The sequence below is a fragment of the Eurosta solidaginis genome, chromosome 5 (assembly GCF_040869045.1).
Source record: "Eurosta solidaginis isolate ZX-2024a chromosome 5, ASM4086904v1, whole genome shotgun sequence".
Classification (NCBI taxonomy): Eukaryota; Metazoa; Arthropoda; class Insecta; order Diptera; family Tephritidae; genus Eurosta; species Eurosta solidaginis.
Window position 1 is genome coordinate 170523256 of NC_090323.1, and position 24698 is coordinate 170547953.

The following is a 24698-nucleotide window of genomic DNA, read 5'->3' on the forward strand; positions in this document are numbered from 1 at the left end:
TTTTTTTTTAATTGGTAGTTTATGATTACAATTTATTACATGATAAATTGCACAATAAATTGCCCAAATGGTATAAATTGCCATTTGCAGTCACGTATACGAAAACGATATGACTGAGAAATCACAGTGACAAATCCTGTCGATCCGCAGAAATCGCTACTTTTACCACTTTCTTGTGCCCAGAAATATTCCTGTGATCAGGTATCTATTTTCTGTATACATTTTTACTTCATATATAAACATTACTCAAAAAAATCTACAAATTATAAATGGCTGCTCCATTAATTAAGAAATCACTTATCATTAAAGTTCATTCAACTTACTGTAGGAAGCGATATTTTACTAGCACATACATATGTAAGCTAAATATTTTGTTTATATAATCATTAATATACATATAAAATTATATATTTCGCCTGTCTTCTTCTTCTCGCGCTTCTTCTAAAAATACACAAAATTTTGAGTAATTGAAGATGCTATATCATAATCACCACATCGAAACTCTAAGGCACCGAGGTATGTCGTATATTTGTGTATTCGGCGATTTATGCACTAAAATGTCTTATGTTTGTTTGTGTATATAGATTTCGATTCAGAAAAGGTAAACTCATGGATAACAAATTGATAAGTCGTGAACTGCATATTTGCTTAAGGCCCTCCTTTACCACTTCGTTTTGTTGCGATAAAATAAAAAAAAACTCAAAACTAAAGTTTAAATTGTAAGTGGAGAGGTATGTAACCATGTGTGTATGTTTGTCGTCAGGTAATCACTTATGGACAAGAGTTGAAAAGTCAAAGAGTGTCAAGTGACATAAAAGAGGTGACAAAGCCGATTTGGTGAGAAAGAGGAACGTGCCTTTGCTTGGCTTACATTTTGTGTTTGTATAACTAAAAAAAAAATTATTATTAAATGCTAAAAATAAATACAATACTTACTCCTGGCGTCCTGCTACATGGCCCATGCTGCGGAGGTTCCACCGATGGAGTGCAAAAGGCTAGTACAGGAGGAAGGGCGCAAAGGGCGGTTGGTCATAGGCGCAGATGCAAATGCGCACCACAATGCGTGGGGAGGAGCAGATACGAACGAGAGAGGCGAATCTCTATTTTGTTACATCCTGCAAACCAATTTGCAGATAGCCAACAGGGGAAATGTTCCTACATACATTGGTCCAACATCCAGCAATGTTCTGGATATTACATTGAGCTCCGAGCGTGATATATCAAGGTATGATTGGATGGTTCTCGATAGACCATCCTTCTCCGACCATGCGTATATAAGCTTCAGCATCCCACTAAAGAGGGTAGAGAAGGGAGGAACCTTTAGAAACCCTAGGGCAACGAATTGGACTAAATTCCAGAAACATGTAGAAACGAAACTGGGACAACCCAAAGAGGTTGCTAATGTAGAGGAACTGGAGGAGTCGAATGAATTCCTAACAAGGACGCTTATGACTGCGTATAACAAAGCTTGCCCTCTAAGAAGATTCAGAGGAAAAGCAAATCCGCCATGGTGGAGCAATGAGTTGGGTCTTCTAAGAAGACAGGTTAAAGAAATGTTTAAGCTCGCAAAGAACGTGGAAAGCGAAGCGTGTCGGGACGAGTACAGGGATCTACTGAGGATTTACAAGCGTGAAATTACCAGGGCGAAGAGAAACTCATGGAAAAGTTTCTGTACGGACATAGAGTGCTCCAGCGAAACAGCACGGTTGAAAAAAGTCCTAGCAAAAGAAAACATAGTCCAGGGACTAATAGAGAAAGAGAACGGGGAATGGTCACGTAATAGTGAGGAATCCCTTGAGGTGCTTCTCGATACACATTTCCCATCGGGAGACGGTATAGAGGAGCCAGCAGACATCACTCACACTTCGATCACGGAGCTAGTAGTGCCGGGCTTGGTGACCGATACCAAGATCGAGTGGGCAGTGAAGAAGTTTTCTAAGTTTAAATCGCCGGGCCCAGATGGTATATTCCCGGCCATGCAACAAGTCTCAAGTAGGGCGGTCGTGGAATGGCTTAAAATAATATTCGATGGGTGCATAAGACTGAATCATGTACCGCACTCTTGGAGAACTGCTCGTGTAGCTTTTCTACCAAAGGCGGGGAAGATCGGTCACGTGTATCCCAAAGACTATAGACCCATTAGCTTAACATCATTTCTGCTCAAAACCTTTGAGAGGCTGATAGATGTGTACATAAAGTCCAACGTGGATGAAAAGCTGCTCTCCACAACACAGCATGCGTACACCAAAGGCAAGTCGGTAGACACCGCATTGCATAGGGTGGTAATAAGCATAGAGAAATCCCTGGAATATAAGGAGTATGCTCTAGGAGTCTTCTTGGACATTGCCGGGGCTTTCAATAATGTTGCAAAATGGGCGATTATGGATGGTCTTAATTACATTAAAGTACATCCTGCCTTAATCAGATGGATCGGCTGCATGTTAAATTGCAGAAAGATTTCATCACAATGGGGATCGTACGAGGCCACGATATCAGTGGACAGGGGCACGCCGCAGGGAGGGGTGCTATCACCTCTGCTGTGGATACTGGTCATCAACCAACTGCTCAGGCAATTCGATGAGGGACCCGTAAAACTTACGGCTTACGCAGATGACGTTGCAATTGTCATAAGTGGAAAATGCCTTCCAACGATTAGTTCTTTGATGGATCGGGCGCTTCGGGATATTCATACCTGGGCATCTAATGTCGGGCTGAAAGTCAATGCGGAGAAGACGGATATGGTCTTGTTTACAAAGAGGTACAAGGTCCCAAATTGGACCAGGCCTAAGTTAGGAGCGGTGACCTTACAGGAGAAACCTTGCACAAAATATCTAGGAATCATCCTAGACAGTAAGCTGTCATGGAAGCTCAACGTGGAGGAGAGGGTCAAGAGGGCCTCAACGGCACTCTATGCATGTAAAAGAATGCTGGGGTGTACGTGGGGCCTATCGCCCTCTCTTTCTCATTGGGTTTTTACAGCGATTGTAAGCCCTATTCTATACTATGGAGTTCTTGTTTGGTGGAAAGCACACAAAAAACAACATACCTCAAAAAATTAGAGGGGGTATGCAGACTATCGATGCTTTGCATTACGGGAGCCCTGAAAACAACCCCGACGGCTGCACTGTATGCCATTCTGCACATTCCACCTGTAGACCTGGTAGCAAAGAACAAAGCGTTAACGACCGCAACCAGGCTCGATCCTTCGGGGCAGCTTGAGCGCCGACCATATGGCCATAGTAGTATAGCGTCCTCAGTCACAAGACGAACAGACTACATGATTCCCTACCTGCACTTTGAGGGAGATCTTAAGGCCACAATAGAGGTGGACGGTTGGCGCAAGGGTGCGCAAATGGCGGACGAGGCGATACATGTGTACACCGATGGTTCCAAAATAGTGGAAGGAGTAGGGTCTGCGGTATACTGCGCTGATCCGGAATTAAGCAGATCCTACAGGCTGCCGGATTACTGTAGCGTTTTCCAAGCGGAAATATCAGCCGTAACCAAAGCAGTAGAAACCCTGGAAGAGAATAGCTTAAGCTGCAACCGTGTTAACTTTTATATTGACAGTCAAGCAGCAATTAAGGCAATAATCTCGCATAGCACAGCATCTAAATGCGTGTTAGAGTGTAAGCAGTCTCTGGAGAGAATCGGGACAGGGAGAAGCATACATCTATATTGGGTCCCAGGGCATATGGGAATAGATGGGAATGAAAAAGCGGACGAATTAGCTAAAAAGGGCGCATCCCTTGAAGCTTGCTCCGTAGACGTCCCAATTAGATTGGGCGAGATTAAGCGAAGGCGAGAGGTGCACATGATCGACGAAGCAGAAAAGGCGTGGGTTCAAGCGCGGGGCTGTAAAGTGTCGAAGATTATGTGTAGGTCTTACAACCTTAGACTAACACAGTTGCTTCTATCATTAAAAAGAGAGGACTGTAGACTCATGACGGGTATTCTGACTGGACACTGCCTTCTGGCGTCACATGCCTTTAAATTAGGCTTGGTCAGTGATAGCAGGTGTAGGAAGTGCGGGTTGGAGGAGGAAACGATCGAGCACGTTCTGTGCTCGTGCCCTGCACTTGCCAGGTTGAGACTCCAGCTATTAGGAGTGATACAGCTGTCAGATCTAGAAGCAGCAAGTGGCTTAAGTCCTAGGAAGCTTCTAGTATTTGCCAAGAGGACGGAGTTATTTTATAACATAGGTCCTGGTTTTTGATAGGGTTTTTCAGTTTGGTCGTTAAAACAAACTTCTGGTAACACTACGGACTCAATCAGTCTATGTGAGGTCCTCATGGACCGGCCAGTTCAACCTACCTACCTACTGCAAAAGTAAATGTCATCTTAAACAGTGAAAATATTAAGAATTATATTTATTTACTAAACAAATTATTGTTATTCTTTGATGTTTTAGTGATTTTTATTTTTTTAGGCGGCAACTTATTTTTGCATTCTATTTTGTGTTATTTATTGGTATTAACCTGCATACTCTCAATCATATTTAAGCTTGCTCAAAAGCGAGCTGAGCTTATGTTGGTAGATAGAGCCCATACGATAAACTCAAAAGGAAGGCAGCAAAAAAAACCGTAGTAAATGGGAATGGTTATTACTGAGAATATTTATTTGAAATTTTCTTTAAAATTATCATCCAGGAGTAGATAATTATGATTGGGTTTCAAATTCTGATTTATTTTTAGGCTTAAAAATATAACGAGAGGACTGCTTTAGACCCCTATTTAAGGGTCAACAACTTTAATTAGCCTGCAACCCATAGTGCAATGCACAAATCTCCGTGTTGTACGATGTTACTTGATGACCATTGTGATTCCAAAAGGGCACGTTTTAGTAAGCTTAAGTTGAAAAATATCCATTAAACTGTGATTTTGTTACAGTAACTGAATGATTATTGTAATTTGCAGTGACAGTTTCGTGACTTAGTGATTTCAGCAGAGCAATTTTACGTAACCTAGAAATTTGCAGATATCCGTATAACTGTGATTTTGTTACAATAACAGAAAGATCGTAAAAATTCACAATGAAATTTTGGAAGAAGTCACTGCGATTGCCCCGCTGTGGTTATTTGCAATCATGCTTACCAAAAATGGCGATCATACTTCCAGAAATTAAAGACTCACATACATCTCTTGTCCAAGGAAAAATTACTTGCAACAATATCAAACATGGAGCCGGAGATTTTTGCAGCGGCTTAGTTAAACTGGTTAAACAGTTACTGCGGCACATGCTGCTACATATCGGTTTGCGAAAGCCCTCGCACAATCACAAATTTATTTATTTATGTTTTTGTTGTTGTAGCGATAAAGAAACTCCCGAAAGTTTTGGGGAGTGAGACCTGTTGATGGTCCTTTGCCGAATATGAATCCGGCCCACATTTAACCTTCTGACTAGGTTTCATATAGCTTTTCTATTGTGATGAATTATGTAACTACGGTTTGATAAGCGTAGTTGTGAATGAAGATTTAGCTTAAATTGCTCTTCAGTCGCTGGATAGTGACAGTCAACGTTAAGAAGCACTCCGACTGGGAAGTCGCAGTCTCAAATCATGCTATTCCTAAAAAGGACAAGATCGGTCAACTCTAGAGTAAACAATGCTCGGAGTGCAACAGAGTTGATTTGTGCTTTTTTTAAGTTAAAAATCTAAAAAACTAAGCGTGCCTTTTAGAAAAAGTTTTCAGAAGCTGCAGAAGCTTGTAGTGACTTCAGAAACTCCAGAAATTGTGACTATTTTGCGGATATATAGATAGAAGCTGAGCAAACAGACGTGAGGCATTCATTACTTTAATGCTCTAGTTGCGCTGCATCTCCTCTTACCTTATAAATCTCTGAACTCAAATTGCTAAATCCTATGTAACTCCGATGAGATTTTCCCAAATATGGCCTATCAACACAGTTGTTTGAAGCAGAGTACGTGCTTGGAAATGGAAAGAGGGCCTAGTCTGAGGAAGTTGCCACTAAACCAAACTTCACTCTATCTAAAAAGCCTACTATATGAGGAATTGGAACGAACTGGTGTACGCTGTTCTTGGAAGAGTAACTTATCTGAGGCAACTGCCACCAAACCTATTTTATCTAATAAGCCTATGGGGATTTGGAAAGAGTTGGTGTACTCGGTCTTTCGTATCGACAGCCGAAGATGACGTATTCTTACTTTCATCTTACAGTTGGGCAGCTCACCTTGTCCCAAGCGCATAGCAGTTCCTGAAGAGCAAAATGTTTTTTAATAAATCAAAAATGAAAAGGTGTAGTCATCCCTTGAGATTAAACAATTTACCATAGCATGATTCTTGGATATAGAGGAAGTCTTCAATAATGTTGGACTGTGCACGGCTTGTACTATAACTAATTTGTGAAGCAAATATCCTTCTTCGAAGGAAGCATAAAGTTTGACAATTATCCTGTCTCAAAACCAATAAACCAAAAACTCCAGGATGAAACTGGCTTCCGTATAAACTAATAGCGTTTGGAAGCTTGCATAACAGGAAGTAAAACCACCCAACACCCAAAACGCAAACAATATTTTCCCTTAAACTTTCGCTCACTAACTAGTTATGTATCTGTTTCTTTTATCAGTCATCAGTCCCTCATTAATTTCATCTTCCAGTGCTCGCTGACGCGTCAGCTCACGCAATTGTTCACGACGTTGCTCCGTGAGTTGTTCGAGACGTTTGGCTGCGCGATCGACCTCATTGAAAAGTATTGTTACTTTGTGTAGTCTAATTGCAATATCCATGTTACCCAAGTTGTTGTGACCCATGATGTCGGTGGCATCTCCACCATCCACTAAATTAGCAGCTACTGCTATAGTATCACCATTGCGATCACATGACGTCATCATGGTGTTGTACTTTGACACAATGGAGCAATTTTGTGGCTGACTGGTTTGGCTCTGTTGTATTTGCTGTTGTCGTTGTTGCGAATGATGCATGCTAAAGCTATAATTGCCACCGAAACCGAGATGGCTGATGGATGAAATGGTGGATAATAGTTTATTGCCACTACTGCTATAGCGATTGCTGTTGTTGCACCCGCTACTATTACTGTTATAGTAATAACGATTGCTACTTGAGTTGTTGTTGCTACTGTTGTTTGCATTGATGTTGCCATTATGATTAACATGAATATTTTCACTGCCGTTATTTGGCATATTTGTTACAGCGGCTGCTGCTGCTGCCACCATCGTTGTAGCATAACTTTTAGCCAATTCCTGTATACGCGCCAATTGCAATGCACCGCGCTTGCGCAAATTATGCAATTCAGAATCCATAAGCGCCCGATTTAACGCACGATGGACGTTGTGCATACAATTGACGTCGTGCGGACAATCCTTGTAGATCGGCTGACCGTATATCGCTCATAGCGGCCACCAAGCGTTGCCCAGCCGTTGCACATTGTCGATGAAAAGGGTCGAGTGCGAGAAAGAATTCGCGCCATTTCCGTGCGTCGTGATGATGCAAACCTTGCAATTTTCCGTACGGTATTTGTGACGATGGTGCAACACTTGTCGTGACTTCATTGACGCTAATGAATTTGAGCGAATATTGTTGATGTTGTTTTTGTTGTTGTTTGGGCTGCTGTTGCTGCTCCTGTGCAATAGAAGAGATAGAGAGGGGGAGTTAAAGGGGTCAATAAAAGAAACGTGTATTGTTTGTTAGTTACTTGTGTTATTTTTTTGTAGTTGTTATTGTTTTTGTATTTCATTGACAATCATTTCAAGCATCTAGACTAATTTGAAACTCTCTGTTGTAATTTTGATACCCAGCAGCCCAAGCATATAGGGTACAAATATTGTACTCTAGCTTCTTTAATCGGAAGAAGAAACATTTACAGTTCTTAGCACGCCTACTAAAGGGGTTGGTCCCCGAAAATGCCTCACTGCAGTCATCGACTTAGTTTTTGATAAATATTATGTACCCTCAAAAGGATATACCTGGCAAACTTAATTTCGTGTTTTCCTGTTAATAGCAGTGTTGAAAGGGCACTACTTAAAGGGAGTCCATACGATGCTCCTAATTATTCTTTATGGTTGCAGCTTTATGCTCATCTGTCCAGAATCTCTGAGGAAGAGGCGTAAATGTCTCGACTGGGACGTTTTCGAATTCGCGGACGAAATTTTCAAGACAGTCAGTATCACAGTTCCACAATGTGGTAATACAAGGAGCCATTGAGGTGCCTATATGAATTTTCTTTTAATTGAGAGCAGGTCACCCAAGCTAGCATACAGTTGTCCAACTTTAGCAATAGTCCTAGTTTAGATGACGCATACTAAGTTCGTACGTATTTATTTATTTGGCTCTTTACCGTTTAAACGGTTATGACCGTCTAACAAGGCGCGTCAGTTGTTGCAGTTGTTGTAGCGATAAGGACACTCCCCGAAGGCCTTGGGGAGTGTTATCGATGTTGATGGTTCTTTGCCGGATGCAGATCCGGTACGTTCCGGTACCAAGCCCGACCAGCTCGGGAACGATTTGTTATGACCACATGCGAACCTCCAGTAATAGATTTTATACTAAAACCTAAAACTCGAAGTTGAAAATTATCCTTTCTTAACAGTGCTCCTGATATCCCGAAATACTTGGGAGGCATTTTGACATCAACAAAGAGAAATTGGATGCCAAGCCAATGCGTATTAGCCGTAAAAAAAGTGGAGTCTTCTGCCACAAATAATGGATTGCATGAACAACGTTTCAAATTGGCCTTTTCCAACCTAACGATGATGGGTATGGTGTAGACCAACTGTCTGCGTTACGATCATTGGCGCGAGCGTATCGTGCCTTAGAGAGACTCTATGTCTCCAACATACGAAATAAGATATACTCAAGTGTTTTTTTAGGCCGAGAGTACTGCAACTTTGTAGAGCGGGTATATATCAGTGGTTAGCTATCTGTGAATGGTTCCCTGGTGCTAAGTTACTGGTGAATTCAGTGAATATAAAATCGATGAATGGTGCCAAGGCCCTCTGGTAATCGGTTAGTGGTGGATATGTGAGTGTCGATGGTCGACTCGTTCTTTGGTTTTTATACCTTTCATGAAAATGAAATGGTATATTAATTTCGTCACAAAACCGAAAATAGTAAGTCCTTAAAGGAAAATAGATAGACCCACCATTAAGTATACCGAAATAATCAGGTTGAAGAGCTGAGTTGATTTAGCCATGCCCGTCTGTCCGTCTGTCTGTTTGTATGCAAACTAGTCACTCAATTTTTGAGATATCTTCATAAAATTTGGTGAGCGGGTGTATTTGGGTATCCGATTAGACATTTGTCGGAACCGACCGGATCGGACCACTATAGCATATATCCTCCATACAACCGATTTTTCAGAAAAAGAGGATTTTTGTAATATCTTACCCAATTTAACGTATTGAAGCTTCAAACTTCACCATATACTTTCGTATATTGCACATATTGTTGCCTGAACAAATTTATGAGATCGGTCGTATATATAGTATATATCCCCCACAACCGATTGTTCAGATAAGGAACTTTTCGTAATTACTGCCCTATTTTAAGAGCTAGACGCTTCAAGTTTCAACTAATGCTTACGTATATAGCCTATATTGTTACCTAAAAAAATCATAAAGATCGGTTGTATATATAGTATATATCTCATACAACCGATTGTTCAGATAAGAAACTTTTCCCAATTTCTACCCCATTTTAACAGCTAAAAGCTTCAAATCTCACCGATTGCTTACGCATATAGCATATATTGTTGTCTGAAAAAATCATAGAGATCGGTTGTATATATAGCATATATCTCATACAACCGATTGTTCAGATAAGAAACTTTTCGCAATTTCTACCCCATTTTAACAGCTATAAGCTTCAAATTTCACTGATTGCTTACGTATATAGCATATATTGTTGTCTGAAAATATCATAGAGATCGGTTGTATATATAGTATATATCTCATACAACCGATTGTTCAGATAAGAAACTTTTCGCAATTTCTACCCCATTTTAACAGCTATAAGCTTCAAATTTCACCGATTGCTTACGTATATAGTATGTATTGTTGTGTCAAAAAATCATAGAGATCGGTGATATATATAATATATATATGATGGTATATATATATTTTTTTACGATTTCGGCCCCATTTTAACAGCTAGAAGCTTCAAATTTCACCAAATGCTTACGTGTATAGCATATATTGTTGTCTGAAAAAATCATAGAGATCGGTGGTATATATATTATATACTTCATATAAACTGTCATTTTGACCCCTCAAAATTCATCAAATTTCATCAAATAGTTACGTTTACGTCATATATTGTTGAAATACGTGATTCGTAGTCATAGTTTTTACACGCAGACCACAAAAAACCTGAAACTTTGGATCCTCACACAAAGTACCTACCTGTTTTTATACCTTTCATGAAAATGAAATGGTATATTAATTTCGTCACGAAACCGAAAATTGTAAGTCCTTAAGGAAAATAGATAGACCCGCCATTAAGTATACCGAAATAATCAGGTTGAAGAGCTGAGTTGATTTAGCCATGTCCGTCTGTCTGTCTGTCTGTTTGTATGCAAACTAGTCCCTCAATTTTTGAGATATCTTGATAAAATTTGGTGAGCGGGTGTATTTGGGTGTCCGATTAGACATTTGTCGGAACCGACCGGATCTGTATATCCTCCATACAACCGATTTTTCAGAAGAAGAGGATTTTTGTAATATCTTACCCAATTTAACAGATTGAAGCTTCACACTTCACCATATACTTTCGTATATTGTACATATTGTTGCCTGAAAAAATTTATGAGATCGGTAGTATATATAGTATATATCCCCCACAACCGATTGTTCAGATAAGGAACTTTTCGTAATTACTGCCCTATTTTAAGAGCTAGACGCTTCAAATTTCAACGAATGCTTACGTATATAGCATATATTGTTGTCTAAAAAAATCATAAAGATCGGTGGTATATATAGTATATATATGGTGGTATATATAGTATATATATATAGTATATATATATATATATATATATTTTCGCAAATTTTAGCCCCATTTTAACAGCTAGAAGCTTCAAATTTCACCGAATACTTACGTATATAGCATATATTGTTGTCTGAAAAAATCATAGAGATCGGTTGTATATATAGTATATATCTCATACAACCGATTGTTCAGATAAGAATCTTTTCGCAATTTCTACCCCATTTTAACAGCTATAAGCTTCAAATTTCACCGATTGCTTACGTATATAGCATATATTGTTGTCTAAAAAAATCATTGAGATCGGTTGTATATATAGTATATATCTCATACAACCGATTGTTCAGATAAGAAACTTTTCGCAATTTCTACCCCATTTTAAGAGCTATAAGCTTCAAATTTCACTGATTGCTTACGTATATAGCATATATTGTTGTCTGAAAAAATCATAGAGATCGGTTGTATATATAGTATATATCTCATACAACCGATTGTTCCGATAAGAATCTTTTCGCAATTTCTACCCCATTTTAACAGCTATAAGCTTCAAATTTCACCGATTGCTTACGTATATAGTATGTATTGTTGTGTCAAAAAATCATAGAGATCGGTGATATATATAATATATATATGATGGTATATATAGTATATATATATAGTATATATATATAGTATATATATATTTTTTTTACGATTTCGGCCCCATTTTAACAGCTAGAAGCTTCAACTTTCACCAAATGCTTACGTGTATAGCATATATTGTTGTCTGAAAAAATCATAGAGATCGGTTGTATATATAGTATATATCTCATACAACCGATTGTTCAGATAAGAATCTTTTCGCAATTTCTACCCCATTTTAACAGCTATAAGCTTCAAATTTCACCGATTGCTTACATATATAGTATGTATTGTTGTGTCAAAAAATCATAGAGATCGGTGATATATATAATATATATATGATGGTATATATAGTATATATATATAGTATATATATATTTTTTTTACGATTTCGGCCCCATTTTAACAGTTAGAAGCTTCAAATTTCACCAAATGCTTACGTGTATAGCATATATTGATGTCTGAAAAAATCATAGAGATCGGTTGTATATATAGTATATATCTCATACAACCGATTGTTCAGATAAGAAACTTTGCGCAATTTCTGCCCCGATTTAACAGCTAGAAGCTTCAAATTTCACACAATGCTTACGTATATAGCATATATTGTTGTCTGAAAAAATCATAGAGATCGGTGGTATATATATTATATACTTCATATAAACTGCCATTTTGACCCCTTTTTTACGGCTAGAAGCTTCAAAATTCATCAAATTTCACCAAATAGTTACGTTTACGTCATATATTTTTGAAATACGTGATTCGTAGTCATAGTTTTTACATGCAGACCACAAAAAACGTGAAGCTTTGCATCCTCACACAGATTACCTACCTATTTTTATACCTTTAATGAAAATGAAATGGTATATTAATTTCGTCACGAAACCGAAAATTGTAAGTCCTTAAAGGAAAATAGATAGACCCACCATTAAGTATACCGACATAATCAGGTTGAAGAGCTGAGTTGATTTAGCCATGTCCGTCTGTCCGTCTGTACGTCTGTCTGTTTGTATGCAAACTAGTCCCTCAATTTTTGAGATATCTTGATAAAATTTTGTGAGCGGGTGTATTTAGGTGTCCGATTAGACATTTGTCGGAACAGACCGGATCGGACCACTATAGCATATATCCTCCATACAACCGATTTTTCAGAAAAAGTGGATTTTTGTAATATCTTACCCAATTTAACAGATTGAAGCTTCAAACTTCACCATATACTTTCGTATATTGCACATATTGTTGCCTGAAAAAATTTATGAGATCGGTCGTATATATAGTATATATCTCCCACAACCGATTGTTCAGATAAGGAACTTTTCGTAATTACTGCCCTATTTTAAGAGCTAGAGGCTTCAAATGTCAACGAATGCTTACGTATATAGCATATATTGTTGTCTGAAAAAATCATAAAGATCGATGGTATATATAGTATATATGTGGGAGCCTTAAAGTAATTAAGACATTTTACAACACTGTATGTCATAAAGCGACTGCAGGCGGACAACGGACTAACTGCAGAAACATGAATAAATAAGATAAAATGCAAACAAGCAACAAAGGGATAATGGAACTTTTAAAATAGCGAATAGACAAATTTCAAAGTCATAGTTTGTGCTTGAGGACAGTTCATATGAAGTTGAGTAGTGAATCGGACGCGCCACGGCAAGTAAAAATAACTTCTTTTTTGTATATGCCGAAGCATAAGTGCAAAGTAAAAATGTTTAACTAAATAAATAAATTTGAACTAAAACATGTGTAAATGTGAACTAAACGTGTCTATGTAACCTAAAATAGTAGCGTACAACGCAAAATAATACGAACTTGAAATGTTAATTGTAAAACCGAAATAAATGAAATACAAACAATTTGACGTAATTTTAAAGAAAAAAGCGTGTTAATACCTTTTGAACCCCACAAATGGTGTCAGAAGTGCGGAAATTTTTTTTAATAAAAACTTTTATTTCATGCGCCGTCCGATTATTTGTGCTAAAGCCGTTAAGCCACACACGTACATACAAAAAAAAAAAAAGCTTGTCACAGATCATTGTGAAAAATTCAGTGCTAGAAATGCAGCAATATCTGCATAAAACTGTACCAAAAATTCATATCGGGTTTAATTGAAGTCATACGATAGAACAGTTAAACATTGGGGTGCCTATATGCAAAACCCTATCGTTGAAAAGCCGTTATACTCATCGCTCATATTTTGTGTGAAAAAGAAATAATAAATTTTGTCGCTTTGCGGCGTCCGTTTAATGAAACGGAATACGAACCTTGAAGTGTTGCTATACTGCTGCTGGCGAACAAGTTGAGTAGCCAAGCAGTAAAACTTAAATGTTGTTGTTGTGGGCGACTAAGTAAAAGCCCCACCGTTGATGTGTTATTGTACTGTTGATGGTGAACAAGTCGAGTAGCCAAGCAGTAAAACTTAAATGTTGTTGTTGTGGGCGACTAAGTAAAAGCCCCACCGTTGATGTGTTACTGTACTGTTGTTAATGAACAAGTCGAGTAGCCAAGCAGTAAAACTTAAATGTTGTTGTTGTGGGCGACTAAGTAAAAGCCCAACCGTTGATGTGTTACTGTACTGACATGGGCGAATAAGTCGAAGTAGCCCAGCAGTAAATCTACGATTCCGATAAGTGATAATATTTGGCGAACCTATGTTGCAGTTGATGGAAGAAACTTTACACCTACTAAGTTGCAGTTGTTGATACGAGCCGATGCCGCACTTACAAATGAGAAAGCTGAACACTGTCGAGACAAACTAACGATAAGTATAAGTTTATATACTAACTCGATTGTATTGTAGAATTGCTTTTAGTACTAATTTTTGCAAAAAATAAAAATATCCATTTCAATACATTATAACAAGGTAGATACCAAAAAAAAGTTATAAAGCTTACCGTGGCACAATGGATAGAGATGAAATATTAGGGTTGACCGTAAGTAATTTGAAAAGCAAACTCACTGAACTAGGGCTTTCCACAAGTGGTCGTAAGGTAGTCCTTCAAGACAGACTTATGGAGCATTATGGAATTGAGCTTAGCGATGACGAAGACGAAGTCTTCGAGAATGCTTCCTCTGTACACTCCGTTGCCGTTGGGGTGCGTGAAATAACTAGAACACCCTTCACACTTCGTGACATCGAAGATTCTTTGTCTTGTTTTTCAGGTTCAGGCCAAGCATCAATAGAAAAGTGGTTAGAAATTTTTGAGGAGAACGCTGCAGCAGTGCAGTGGAATTATTTGCAAAAATTTATTTATGCAAAACAATTGCTAAAAGGTGGTGCTAAGATGTTTGTTCAGTGCCAAAAAGGTATAAAAGACTGGGACTCTTTGAAAAAATCGTTAAAAGAAGAATTTGGTTCAGCAGTATCTGCGAATGAAGTTCATCGTATGTTGCGCAATAGGCGAAAACAGTATAACGAAGATTACAAAGAGTACTTGTACAACCTCGTGGAAATAGGGAAAATGATTGATTTAGATGATGTTAGCATAATCGAATATTTTATAGATGGCTTGCCAGATACGAGGTCCAACAAAGCAAATCTCTACCTGGCAAGAAACATAAACGAGTTAAAAGAACAAATAAGAGTTTACGAGAAAATCCGGGGAGGTAGCCGAGCAGCTGCAGTTAAATCAAGCGAACAATCTGGGAAGTTACCAAAACAAGCGCAACACCAACAAGATAAAAGCTGTTTTCGGTGCGGTGAAACAAACCACATTTTGCGTAATTGTCCCCAGGCTACAGTCACCTGTTTTAAATGCGGTCAACTGGGTCATATAGCGTCGAATTGTAAAAACCCCAAAAAGGAGTTGAAGGCAGAATCGCTTAATGCAACCATGATGAGTACAAAAAGCAGAACCGTATCACGGGGCGGACTTATTTTTAAAGACATTAAAATTCGGAGCTTCGTACATTCAGCACTCATAGATACAGGATGTGATTTATGCTTGATTAGATATGACGTGTTGGCATCATTAGGCGAATTCGAGTTAACCAACGAAAAGCATCAACTATTCGGTATAGCCGATAGTGCCTTGATAACTTTAGGTGGGTTTAAGACCGAAGTAGAGTTTGATGACTCCGCAGTTGTTATTAACTTTCATGTCGTTCGCGAGAGAGATTCCAGATTCGGTGTTATTATTGGCAATGACGTTTTGAAATGGGCGGACATAGTAATAAAGAATGATGAAGTGCAATTTAGAAAACGGGGAACTGTGTCCGCGAGTTGTGAGCCAATAACAATAGAAAGAAGTAGTGCAGTTGCTGGTGGACAGTCAGCCGTTGATAGCAAATTAGCTACGGACACTAAGTCAGTTGTTGGTAGAAAAGAAGAGACGTTCGAACTTTTTAATGAATTTGGAAACATATGCACGGCGGAAAGCCAAGAAAGAGAGAAAGAGTTAGATCTGGCGCACTTAGATGCACTCCAAGAGGCACCCGTGAGAAGTAAAATGTCTCCAGTAGAAATGAAGATCATTTTAACCGATGAAAAGCCAGTATATCAAAGGCCACGGAGACTTTCATATGAAGATAGGTGTTGGGTAGACGCCGAAATTGCGAAGTGGCTGGAAGAAGGCATCATCCAATCCAGCTCTTCGGAATATGCGTCACCTGTGGTTTTGGTATCGAAAAAAGACGGAAGTAAAAGACTTTGTTGCGATTACCGCCAGTTAAACGAAAAAATCTATAGAGACAATTTCCCTATGCCGTTAATTGACGACGTTTTAGAAAGACTTCAAGGCGCCAAAGTCTTCACGACGCTCGACCTGTCAAATGGGTTCTTCCACGTGCCTATAGAGAAAGATTCCAGAAAATATACGTCGTTCGTGACCCATAGTGGTCAATACGAGTTCCTCTATGTCCCATTCGGAATTTCCAACTCACCCGCAGTCTTTTCACGGTACATAACGGCAGTATTACGCCCTCTAATACAATCAGGCGTGGTAGTCGTATACATGGATGACTTGATTATTCCGGCGAAAGACGAAATGGAAGGCATGAAGAGCTTGGAACTCGTTCTGGAAGTTGCATCCGCAAGTGGTTTGAAGATAAAATGGGAAAAATGTCAGTTCTTGAAGAAGAAAGTTGAATTCTTAGGTTATGTGATAGAAAATAGCACAATTAAGCCATGTTTAGCAAAGACAAAGGCAGTAGAGGGTTTTCCGGTACCAACTTCAAAGAAAAGTCTTCAGCGCTTTTTAGGGTTAACGTCGTATTTCAGAAGGTTTATTGAAGGTTACGCGATTATAGCAAAGCCGCTATCTAAGCTTCTCCGCCAAGACAATAGGTTTCAGATGGGAGACGAGGAGCTAGCCGCATTCCAGCAGCTTAAAGTAGCTTTGGTTACGGCCCCGGTTTTAGCTTTATATAACCCTAAAGCAGTCACTGAGGTCCACACAGATGCAAGTATGTACGGCTATGGCGCGGTTTTATTGCAAAGAGACGTCGACGATAGAGAATTACATCCTGTGCAATATATGAGCAGGAAAACTAAACCATTTGAGGAAACACTCCACTCGTATGAGTTGGAAGTTTTAGCAATAATTGAGGCACTAAAAAAATGGAGGGTTTACCTGATAGGCATCAAATTTAAAATCGTAACCGACTGCAATGCATTCACGATGACGTTAAAAAAGCGTGATGTACCGTTAAGAGTTTCACGCTGGGCTTTGTATTTGCAGGATTTTGATTACACAATCGAACACCGTAGCGGAACAAAAATGAGACATGTAGACGCGCTCAGTAGAATGTCGTGCTTGCTATTGGAGGATACATTAAGTCATCGGTTGAAGTTAGCTCAGATGGACGATGATTGGATTAAGGCAGTTAGGAAAGTACTAGAAAGAGGTCCTTACGAAGATTATTACCTATACAATGACATTTTATTCAAAGATCCAGTTAAGACGTTAGTGGTTATCCCATCTCAGATGGAGGACGAAATTATACGAACCGCGCATAACCAGGGACATTTTTCTAACAAAAAAACTCAAGAAGCAATCGAGAAAAAGTATTACATGCCACAGTTGTCAAAGAAGGTAGCAAAGTTTGTTAGATCGTGCATGGAATGTATTGTCTCGGAAGCGAAGGAGGGGAAAAAGGAGGGATTTCTGACTCCGATCAATAAGGAGGACCAACCATTGGGTACTTATCATGTAGACCACTTAGGGCCAATGGAAACGACAAACAAGCAATACAATTACCTATTTGTTGTAATCGATGCGTTCTCAAAGTTCACATGGCTTTATCCGACGAAGAACACGAGCGCAGAATCGGTGATCAACATACTAAAAGGGCAGTCGTCAGTTTTCGGCAATCCGAAACGTATTATTTCTGACAGGGGTACCGCGTTTACGTCAAATTCCTTCAGGGAATATTGCGTAAGCGAAAATATACAACTTTTAAACATAGCCACAGGTGTCCCTAGAGGTAACGGTCAAGTCGAGAGGATTCATAGAGTTATTTTGCCAATGCTAACTAAACTCTGCGTCGACGATCCAAAGTCCTGGTACAAACATGTAGATAGAGTACAACGCGCTATAAATAATACTCCTCCCAGAACCACAAAATTCTCACCCTTTAGAATCCTAACGGGGTTAGAAATGAGGGTGTACCGGAACTTAGGGAAATGTTAGAAGAACTTAGAGTCGAAGAGATAGATAGTGAACGTTATGAAGTCCGACAGAAGCCAAAAGAGAACATAGAGAAGATTCAAGAAGAAAACAAGAGAAATTTTATCGCTAAACGAAAACGGGAAATAGAGTATAAACTAGGCCAACTGGTAGCCATCAAGCGTACCCAGTTCGGCGCAGGGTTAAAACTGAAACCAAAATACTTAGGACCATATAGAGTTACCAAGAAATTGAATCACGGTAGATACGAAGTGGAGAAGGTAGGAGACCACGAGGGTCCAAGACGTAGTACAACGGTAGCGGAGTACATGAAAGCATTCGACCCATCGTTCGAGGCGAACTAAACTCAGGATGGCCGGATGTGGGAGCCTTAAAGTAATTAAGACATTTTACAACACTGTATGTTATAAAGCGACTGCAGGCGGACAACGGACTAACTGCAGAAACATGAATAAATAAGATAAAATGCAAACAAACAACAAAGGGATAACGGAACTTTTAAAATAGCGAATAGACAAATTTCAAAGTCATAGTTTGTGCTTGAGGACAGTTCATATGAAGTTGAGTAGTGAATCGGACGCGCCACGGCAAGTAAAAATAACTTTTTTTTGTATATGCCGAAGCATAAGTGCAAAGTAAAAATGTTTAACTAAATAAATAAATTTGAACTAAAACATGTGTAAATGTGAACTAAACGTGTCTATGTAACCTAAAATAGTAGCGTACAACGCAAAATAATACGAACTTGAAATGTTAATTGTTGCGCGTATACTTACAGCGAAGCTCGGAATAAATATAAAACACGTTGTTACTAGTACGAAGTTTATTTTAGAACTGAACTCAACGTTGAAAATTTGAAAAACATAGTTGTTGTACATATATGCATTTTACAGGGATGCATTTCATAGGATTGCCAGGTTTCAAATACTCCTCCTCAACAATTATAGTTTTTATATAATCTCAAAAGCAAATACTATTTCAATCCAAGCAAATTTACTAGTTCAACATGCTTTACTTTACATAAATTCTTTGTCAAAATATCTGCTGGCATATTATCTGTGCTAATATAATTCAGATTGATTACATTATTTCTTACAACATCTCGTATATAATGAAATCGGATATCGATATGTTTACTCCGGTTATGGTAAACCGGATTCTTCGCCAAATTATGTGAACTTAAATTATCGCCGTATATAGTCATTGGTCCTTCATTCTTGCAATATTCAATCTCGCTAAGCAATTTCTTTAAATATACTGCTTCTTTTGCCACTGCTGTTAACGCCATATACTCAGCTTCGGTACTGCTTAGTGCAACTGTTGATTGTTTCTTACTTTCCCATGAAAATACACAGCCTGCCATTGTAAATACATAACCGGTGAATGATCTTCTGTCTTCTGTGTTGCCACCCCAATCTGCGTCTACATAACCTTCGGCTTGCTTACCAGTCTTTTTGTAAACAAGCTTCAAATCTTTGGTTGAAGAAAGATACTTTAATATATGCTTTGCTGCTGTCTCATGCTCAATGTGCGGATTTTGGTTTCGTTGTGCCAACTTGCTGACCGAATGCAAAATGTCAGGTCTTGTTGTTATCGCCAGGCACATTAATGCGCCGATAAGTGACTGATACTCAGTAGTATCTACTTTCTCGCACTCTGCTTTATCACAATGCACTTTAAACCCAGGATCTAATGGCGTAGATGCACTACGACACTTCTCCATACCATACTGACGCAGCATGTTTTGAACGTATTGAGTATGACCAACTGAAATAGCGCCTACACTTCCAATGCGTTCTATTTCCATACCGAGAAAGTGTCTTATTTTGCCTTTGTCTACAACCTCAAAATTGTTTGCAATTTGTCGCTTTATTTTTATAAGTTCGTTTTCGCTGGAACAAGCCACGATAATGTCGTCTACATATACCGCAATCAAATTGTAATTAGCGCCGTCTTTTCTCTTATATAAGCATGGTTCATTAACGCAAGCTTCGAACCCAATATTTTTCAATATTTCATCTAACGTGTGATTCCACTGGCGACCTGATTGCTTAAGGCCGTATATCGCCTTTTTAAGCTTTAATACGCGTTTTGGGTATTTTGTGCTTACAAACCCTTCTGGTTGCTCCATAAAAATTTCCTCATCTAAATCACTATTTAGATATGCTGTTGAGACGTTTCATTGTAGTTTATACCATATTGCTGACTACACCCTTTAGCAACTAACCGCGATTTGTATCGTTCTATATTTCCTGCCTGATATCTTTTTAAATTGAATACCCATTTGCAACCAATTTTTTTCTTACCACTAGGTAAATAAACTAGCACCCATGTGTTGTTTTTCATTAAAGAGTCATACTCTTTTTTCATTGCTTCTTGCCAGCGTTCACTACTTTCGCTAGACAATGCTTCTCTTACGCTCAGCGGTATTTTAACACGATTATCGTTTGCAAAATTAACAACATGGTACTCTTTACGCGGACGACCAACTTTACCAGTATGTATACGTTTCGGTCTTCCCCTTCCTCTTCGTTCAGTCAAACATTCATTTACGCAGCCTTCGTTGCATTGCACTCCTGCTTCTTCGTTGCTAACGTCGCTCTCTGCTTCCGATGCTGTTTCGTATTGCTCCTCCTCAATACGAACTTTGTTGTCGATTTCATTTGATGGTTGTTTTAATTTGCTTCTTATTTCATTTGTGTCAATTGTTACCATTTCTGTCTCTTTCGCTTTCATTCTACCTAATACCTTTTCATCGAACATCACATCGCGTTTCTCAACTATTCTTCTTTCTTCGCAGTCATACAGTCTATACGCTTTTGATGTTAAAGAGTAGCCTACAAAAATATACTCTTTTCCCCGCTCTCTAAATTTTATCTGTTGACTCTTGTCTAACCCAATTGCTTTTGAACCAAACACCCTTAAATGACTAACATTCGGCTTGTTGCCTGTCCACACCTCGTATGGAGTTTTGTTTACTAATTGTTTGGTTACCGATCGATTTCGCAAATACACTGCAGTAGCAACAGCTTCTGCCCACAAATTTTCATTGAGACCTGCTTCTACTAACATACTACGAGCCATCTCTACTATTGTCCTATTAGCTCGCTCTGCGACACCGTTTTGCTGAGGCGTATAAGGAACAGTCAATTGCCTCTGGATGCCGCACTCATTTAGAAAATTATCAAATTCGCGATTCACATACTCTTTGCCATTATCAGTTCTTAGCACTTTTATTTTTCTCTCTGTTTGGCATTCTGCTAAGCTTTTAAATAATTTAAATTTCTCAAACACTTCGTCTTTCGTTTTGAGAAAATACACATACATTCGCCTAGATTTGTCATCTATAAACGCCGCGAAGTAACGTGCTCCACCAAGTGACAATTTTGGCATAGGCCCACACACATCTGAGTGTACCACATCTAACAAATTCTGCGATTTATTATCGCTAACCTTCGGAAACGACTTTACACATATTTTTGCTCTCATACATACGTCACAATTTATGTCTTTAGGTAGTATTTTTAGCTCTATACCATTAACAATTCTCTTGCTACACAGCTCTTGCAGACTCTGAAAATTTAGATGGCCATATCGTTTATGCCACATCATTGCATTTTCTTCTACTGCACAGAAACACTTTTGTACACACATTTCGCTTTCAAATATATACAAGTTATTTCTCTTCTCTGCTCTTAGCACAATATTTCCTTTTTCATTTCTTATAATCGCGCATTGTTTATCAAAATTTACACGCACACCATTGCTTATGGCTTTGCCGATTGAAATGAAATTGCCTACCATTGCTGGTACAAATAATACGTCTCTTAAAACAATGTTACAATTTGCTTTAATCAAAACACTTCCTACACCTGTAGCTTCTAAGTACTTTTCTGATGCCAACATCACTTTCTCTTTGCTCTCTTTAAGAGATATAAACATACTTTTCTCACTGCATATGTGAGTCGACGCACCACTATCAAGACACCACGACGAACGTTTGATGCTTGAGACATCGGCTGCTGCCAGCGTCGCGAACGAACACTGCTCACTCTTCTCACTCTGCTTGTCTTTTTTCGGTGCTTTACATTTTGACGCTATATGTCCACGCTTACCACAATTAAAGCATTTTCCGTTGAATTTTCTATTTTGATTTTTACCTTCCCCTTTCGAAGTCGCTAGAAACACTTGTTGGCTTGTCACACTTTTATGCTGCCCCTCTGACTGTACTTGACGATCGTATTCTTCTAGCAATTTAATTTTTAGAACTTCGAAGGTGGGGAAACTGTCACGCGTCTCCATTGCGATCACGAAGTTCTCAAAACTTCGTGGCAAACTGGACAACAAAATTATCACTAAAAGTTCTTCGTTTGATTTAATATCCAATTCTGCCAATTTCTCAGAAATGCACACAAACTCTTGAATATGCTTTGCCATTGTTATATTTTCACACATATTCAGGCTTAATAACTTTTTATACAATGTAACTTTGCGAATTGGACCGCTTGGCTTGTATACACTTTTTAATTTTTGCCAAGCATCTAAAGCATTGGTACAATTCTTCACATAGCCCAACTGCGATGGCTTCAAACACAATATAATCATAGCTAATGCCTTTTCATTTTCGCTCTTCCATTTGGCTTCTAACGTGGCATCGTCTGGCTTCACAAATTCGCCACTCACTACACTCCAAATGTCCGAATGCACGAGGATGCACTGCATCTGTATACACCACGTATCATAGTTGGCGTCGTCCAACTTTTCTATTTGATACAGCGAACTCATTTTATTTTTTATTTTTCACACAGTTCTATTCAAGTCTCTTTTGCGACACACGCGATAACTTCCAAACGTTTTAAATATTATCCCGACAAGGCTCTGGGCCCATAACCTGTTGCGCGTATACTTACAGCGAAGCTCGGAATAAATATAAAACACGTTGTTACTAGTACGAAGTTTATTTTAGAACTGAACTCAACGTTGAAAATTTGAAAAACATAGTTGTTGTACATATATGCATTTTACAGGGATGCATTTCATAGGATTGCCAGGTTTCCAATATTAATTGTAAAACCGAAATAAATGAAATACAAACAATTTGACGTAATTTTAAAGAAAAGAGCGTGTTAATACCTTTTGAACCCCACATATATATGGTGGTATATATAGTATATATATATATATATTTTCGCAAATTTTAGCCCCATTTTAAAAGCTAGAAGCTTCAAATTTCACCGAATATTTACGTATATAGCATATATTGTTGTTTAAAAAATCATAGAGATTGGTTGTATATATAGTATATATCTCATACAACCGAATGTTCAGATAAGAAACTTTTCGCAATTTCTACACCATTTTAACAGTTATAAGCTTCAAATTTCACCGATTGCTTACGTATATAGCATATATTGTTGTCTGAAAAAATCATAGAGATCGGTTGTATATATAGTATATATCTCATACAACCGATTGTTCAGATAAGAAACTTTTCGCAATTTCTACCCCATTTTAACAGCTATTAGCTTCAAATTTCACTGATTGCTTACGTATATAGCATATATTGTTGTCTGAAAAAATCATAGAGATCGGTTGTATATATAGTATGTATCTCATACAACCGATTGTTCAGATAAGAAACTTTTCGCAATTTCTACCCCATTTTAACAGTTATAAGCTTCAAATTTCACCGATTGCTTACGTATATAGTATGTATTGTTGTGTCAAAAAATCATAGAGATCGGTGATATATATAATAAATATATGATGGTATATATAATATATATATATAGTATATATAATATATATATATAGTATATATAATATATATATATAGTATATATATATTTTTTTTACGATTTCGGCCCCATTTTAACAGCTAGAAGCTTCAAATTTCACCAAATGCTTACGTGTATAGCATATATTGATGTCTGAAAAAATCATTGAGATCGGTGGTACATATAGTATATATCTCATACAACCGATTGTTCAGATAAGAAACTTTGCGCAATTTCTGCCCCATTTTAACAGTTATAAGCTTCAAATTTCACCGATTGCTTACGTATATAGTATGTATTGTTGTGTCAAAAAATCATAGAGATCGGTGATATATATAATAAATATATGATGGTATATATAATATATATATATATAGTATATATATATTTTTTTTACGATTTCGGCCCCATTTTAACAGCTAGAAGCTTCAAATTTCACCAAATGCTTACGTGTATAGCATATATTGTTGTCTGAAAAAATCATAGAGATCGGTGGTATATATATTATATACTTCATATAAACTGTCATTTTGACGCCTTTTTTACGGCTAGAAGCTTCAAAATTCATCAAATTTAATCAAATAGTTACGTTTACGTCATATATTTTTGAAATACGTGATTCGTAGTCATAGTTTTTACATGCAGACCACAAAAAACGTGAAGCTTTGCATCCTCACACAGATTACTTACCTATTTTTATACCTTTC

The 24698-nt window shown here is 38.1% G+C and overlaps 1 protein-coding gene across 2 annotated transcripts in view; it reads right to left on the reverse strand.

The window, feature by feature from the left end:
* Positions 1-4225: 4225 nt before the first annotated feature.
* LOC137233768 (CCAAT/enhancer-binding protein-like) overlaps positions 4226-24698 on the reverse strand; it is a 463673-nt gene continuing 443200 nt past the window's right edge. For both annotated transcript variants that reach the window (XM_067757121.1, XM_067757126.1), the window contains one exon: positions 4226-7598. Coding sequence is in view for 1 of the 2 variants with exons in the window: in XM_067757126.1 (XP_067613227.1) it covers positions 6554-7315 (762 nt within the window). In the remaining variant the exon portion in view is untranslated. The remainder of the gene's footprint in view (positions 7599-24698) is intronic.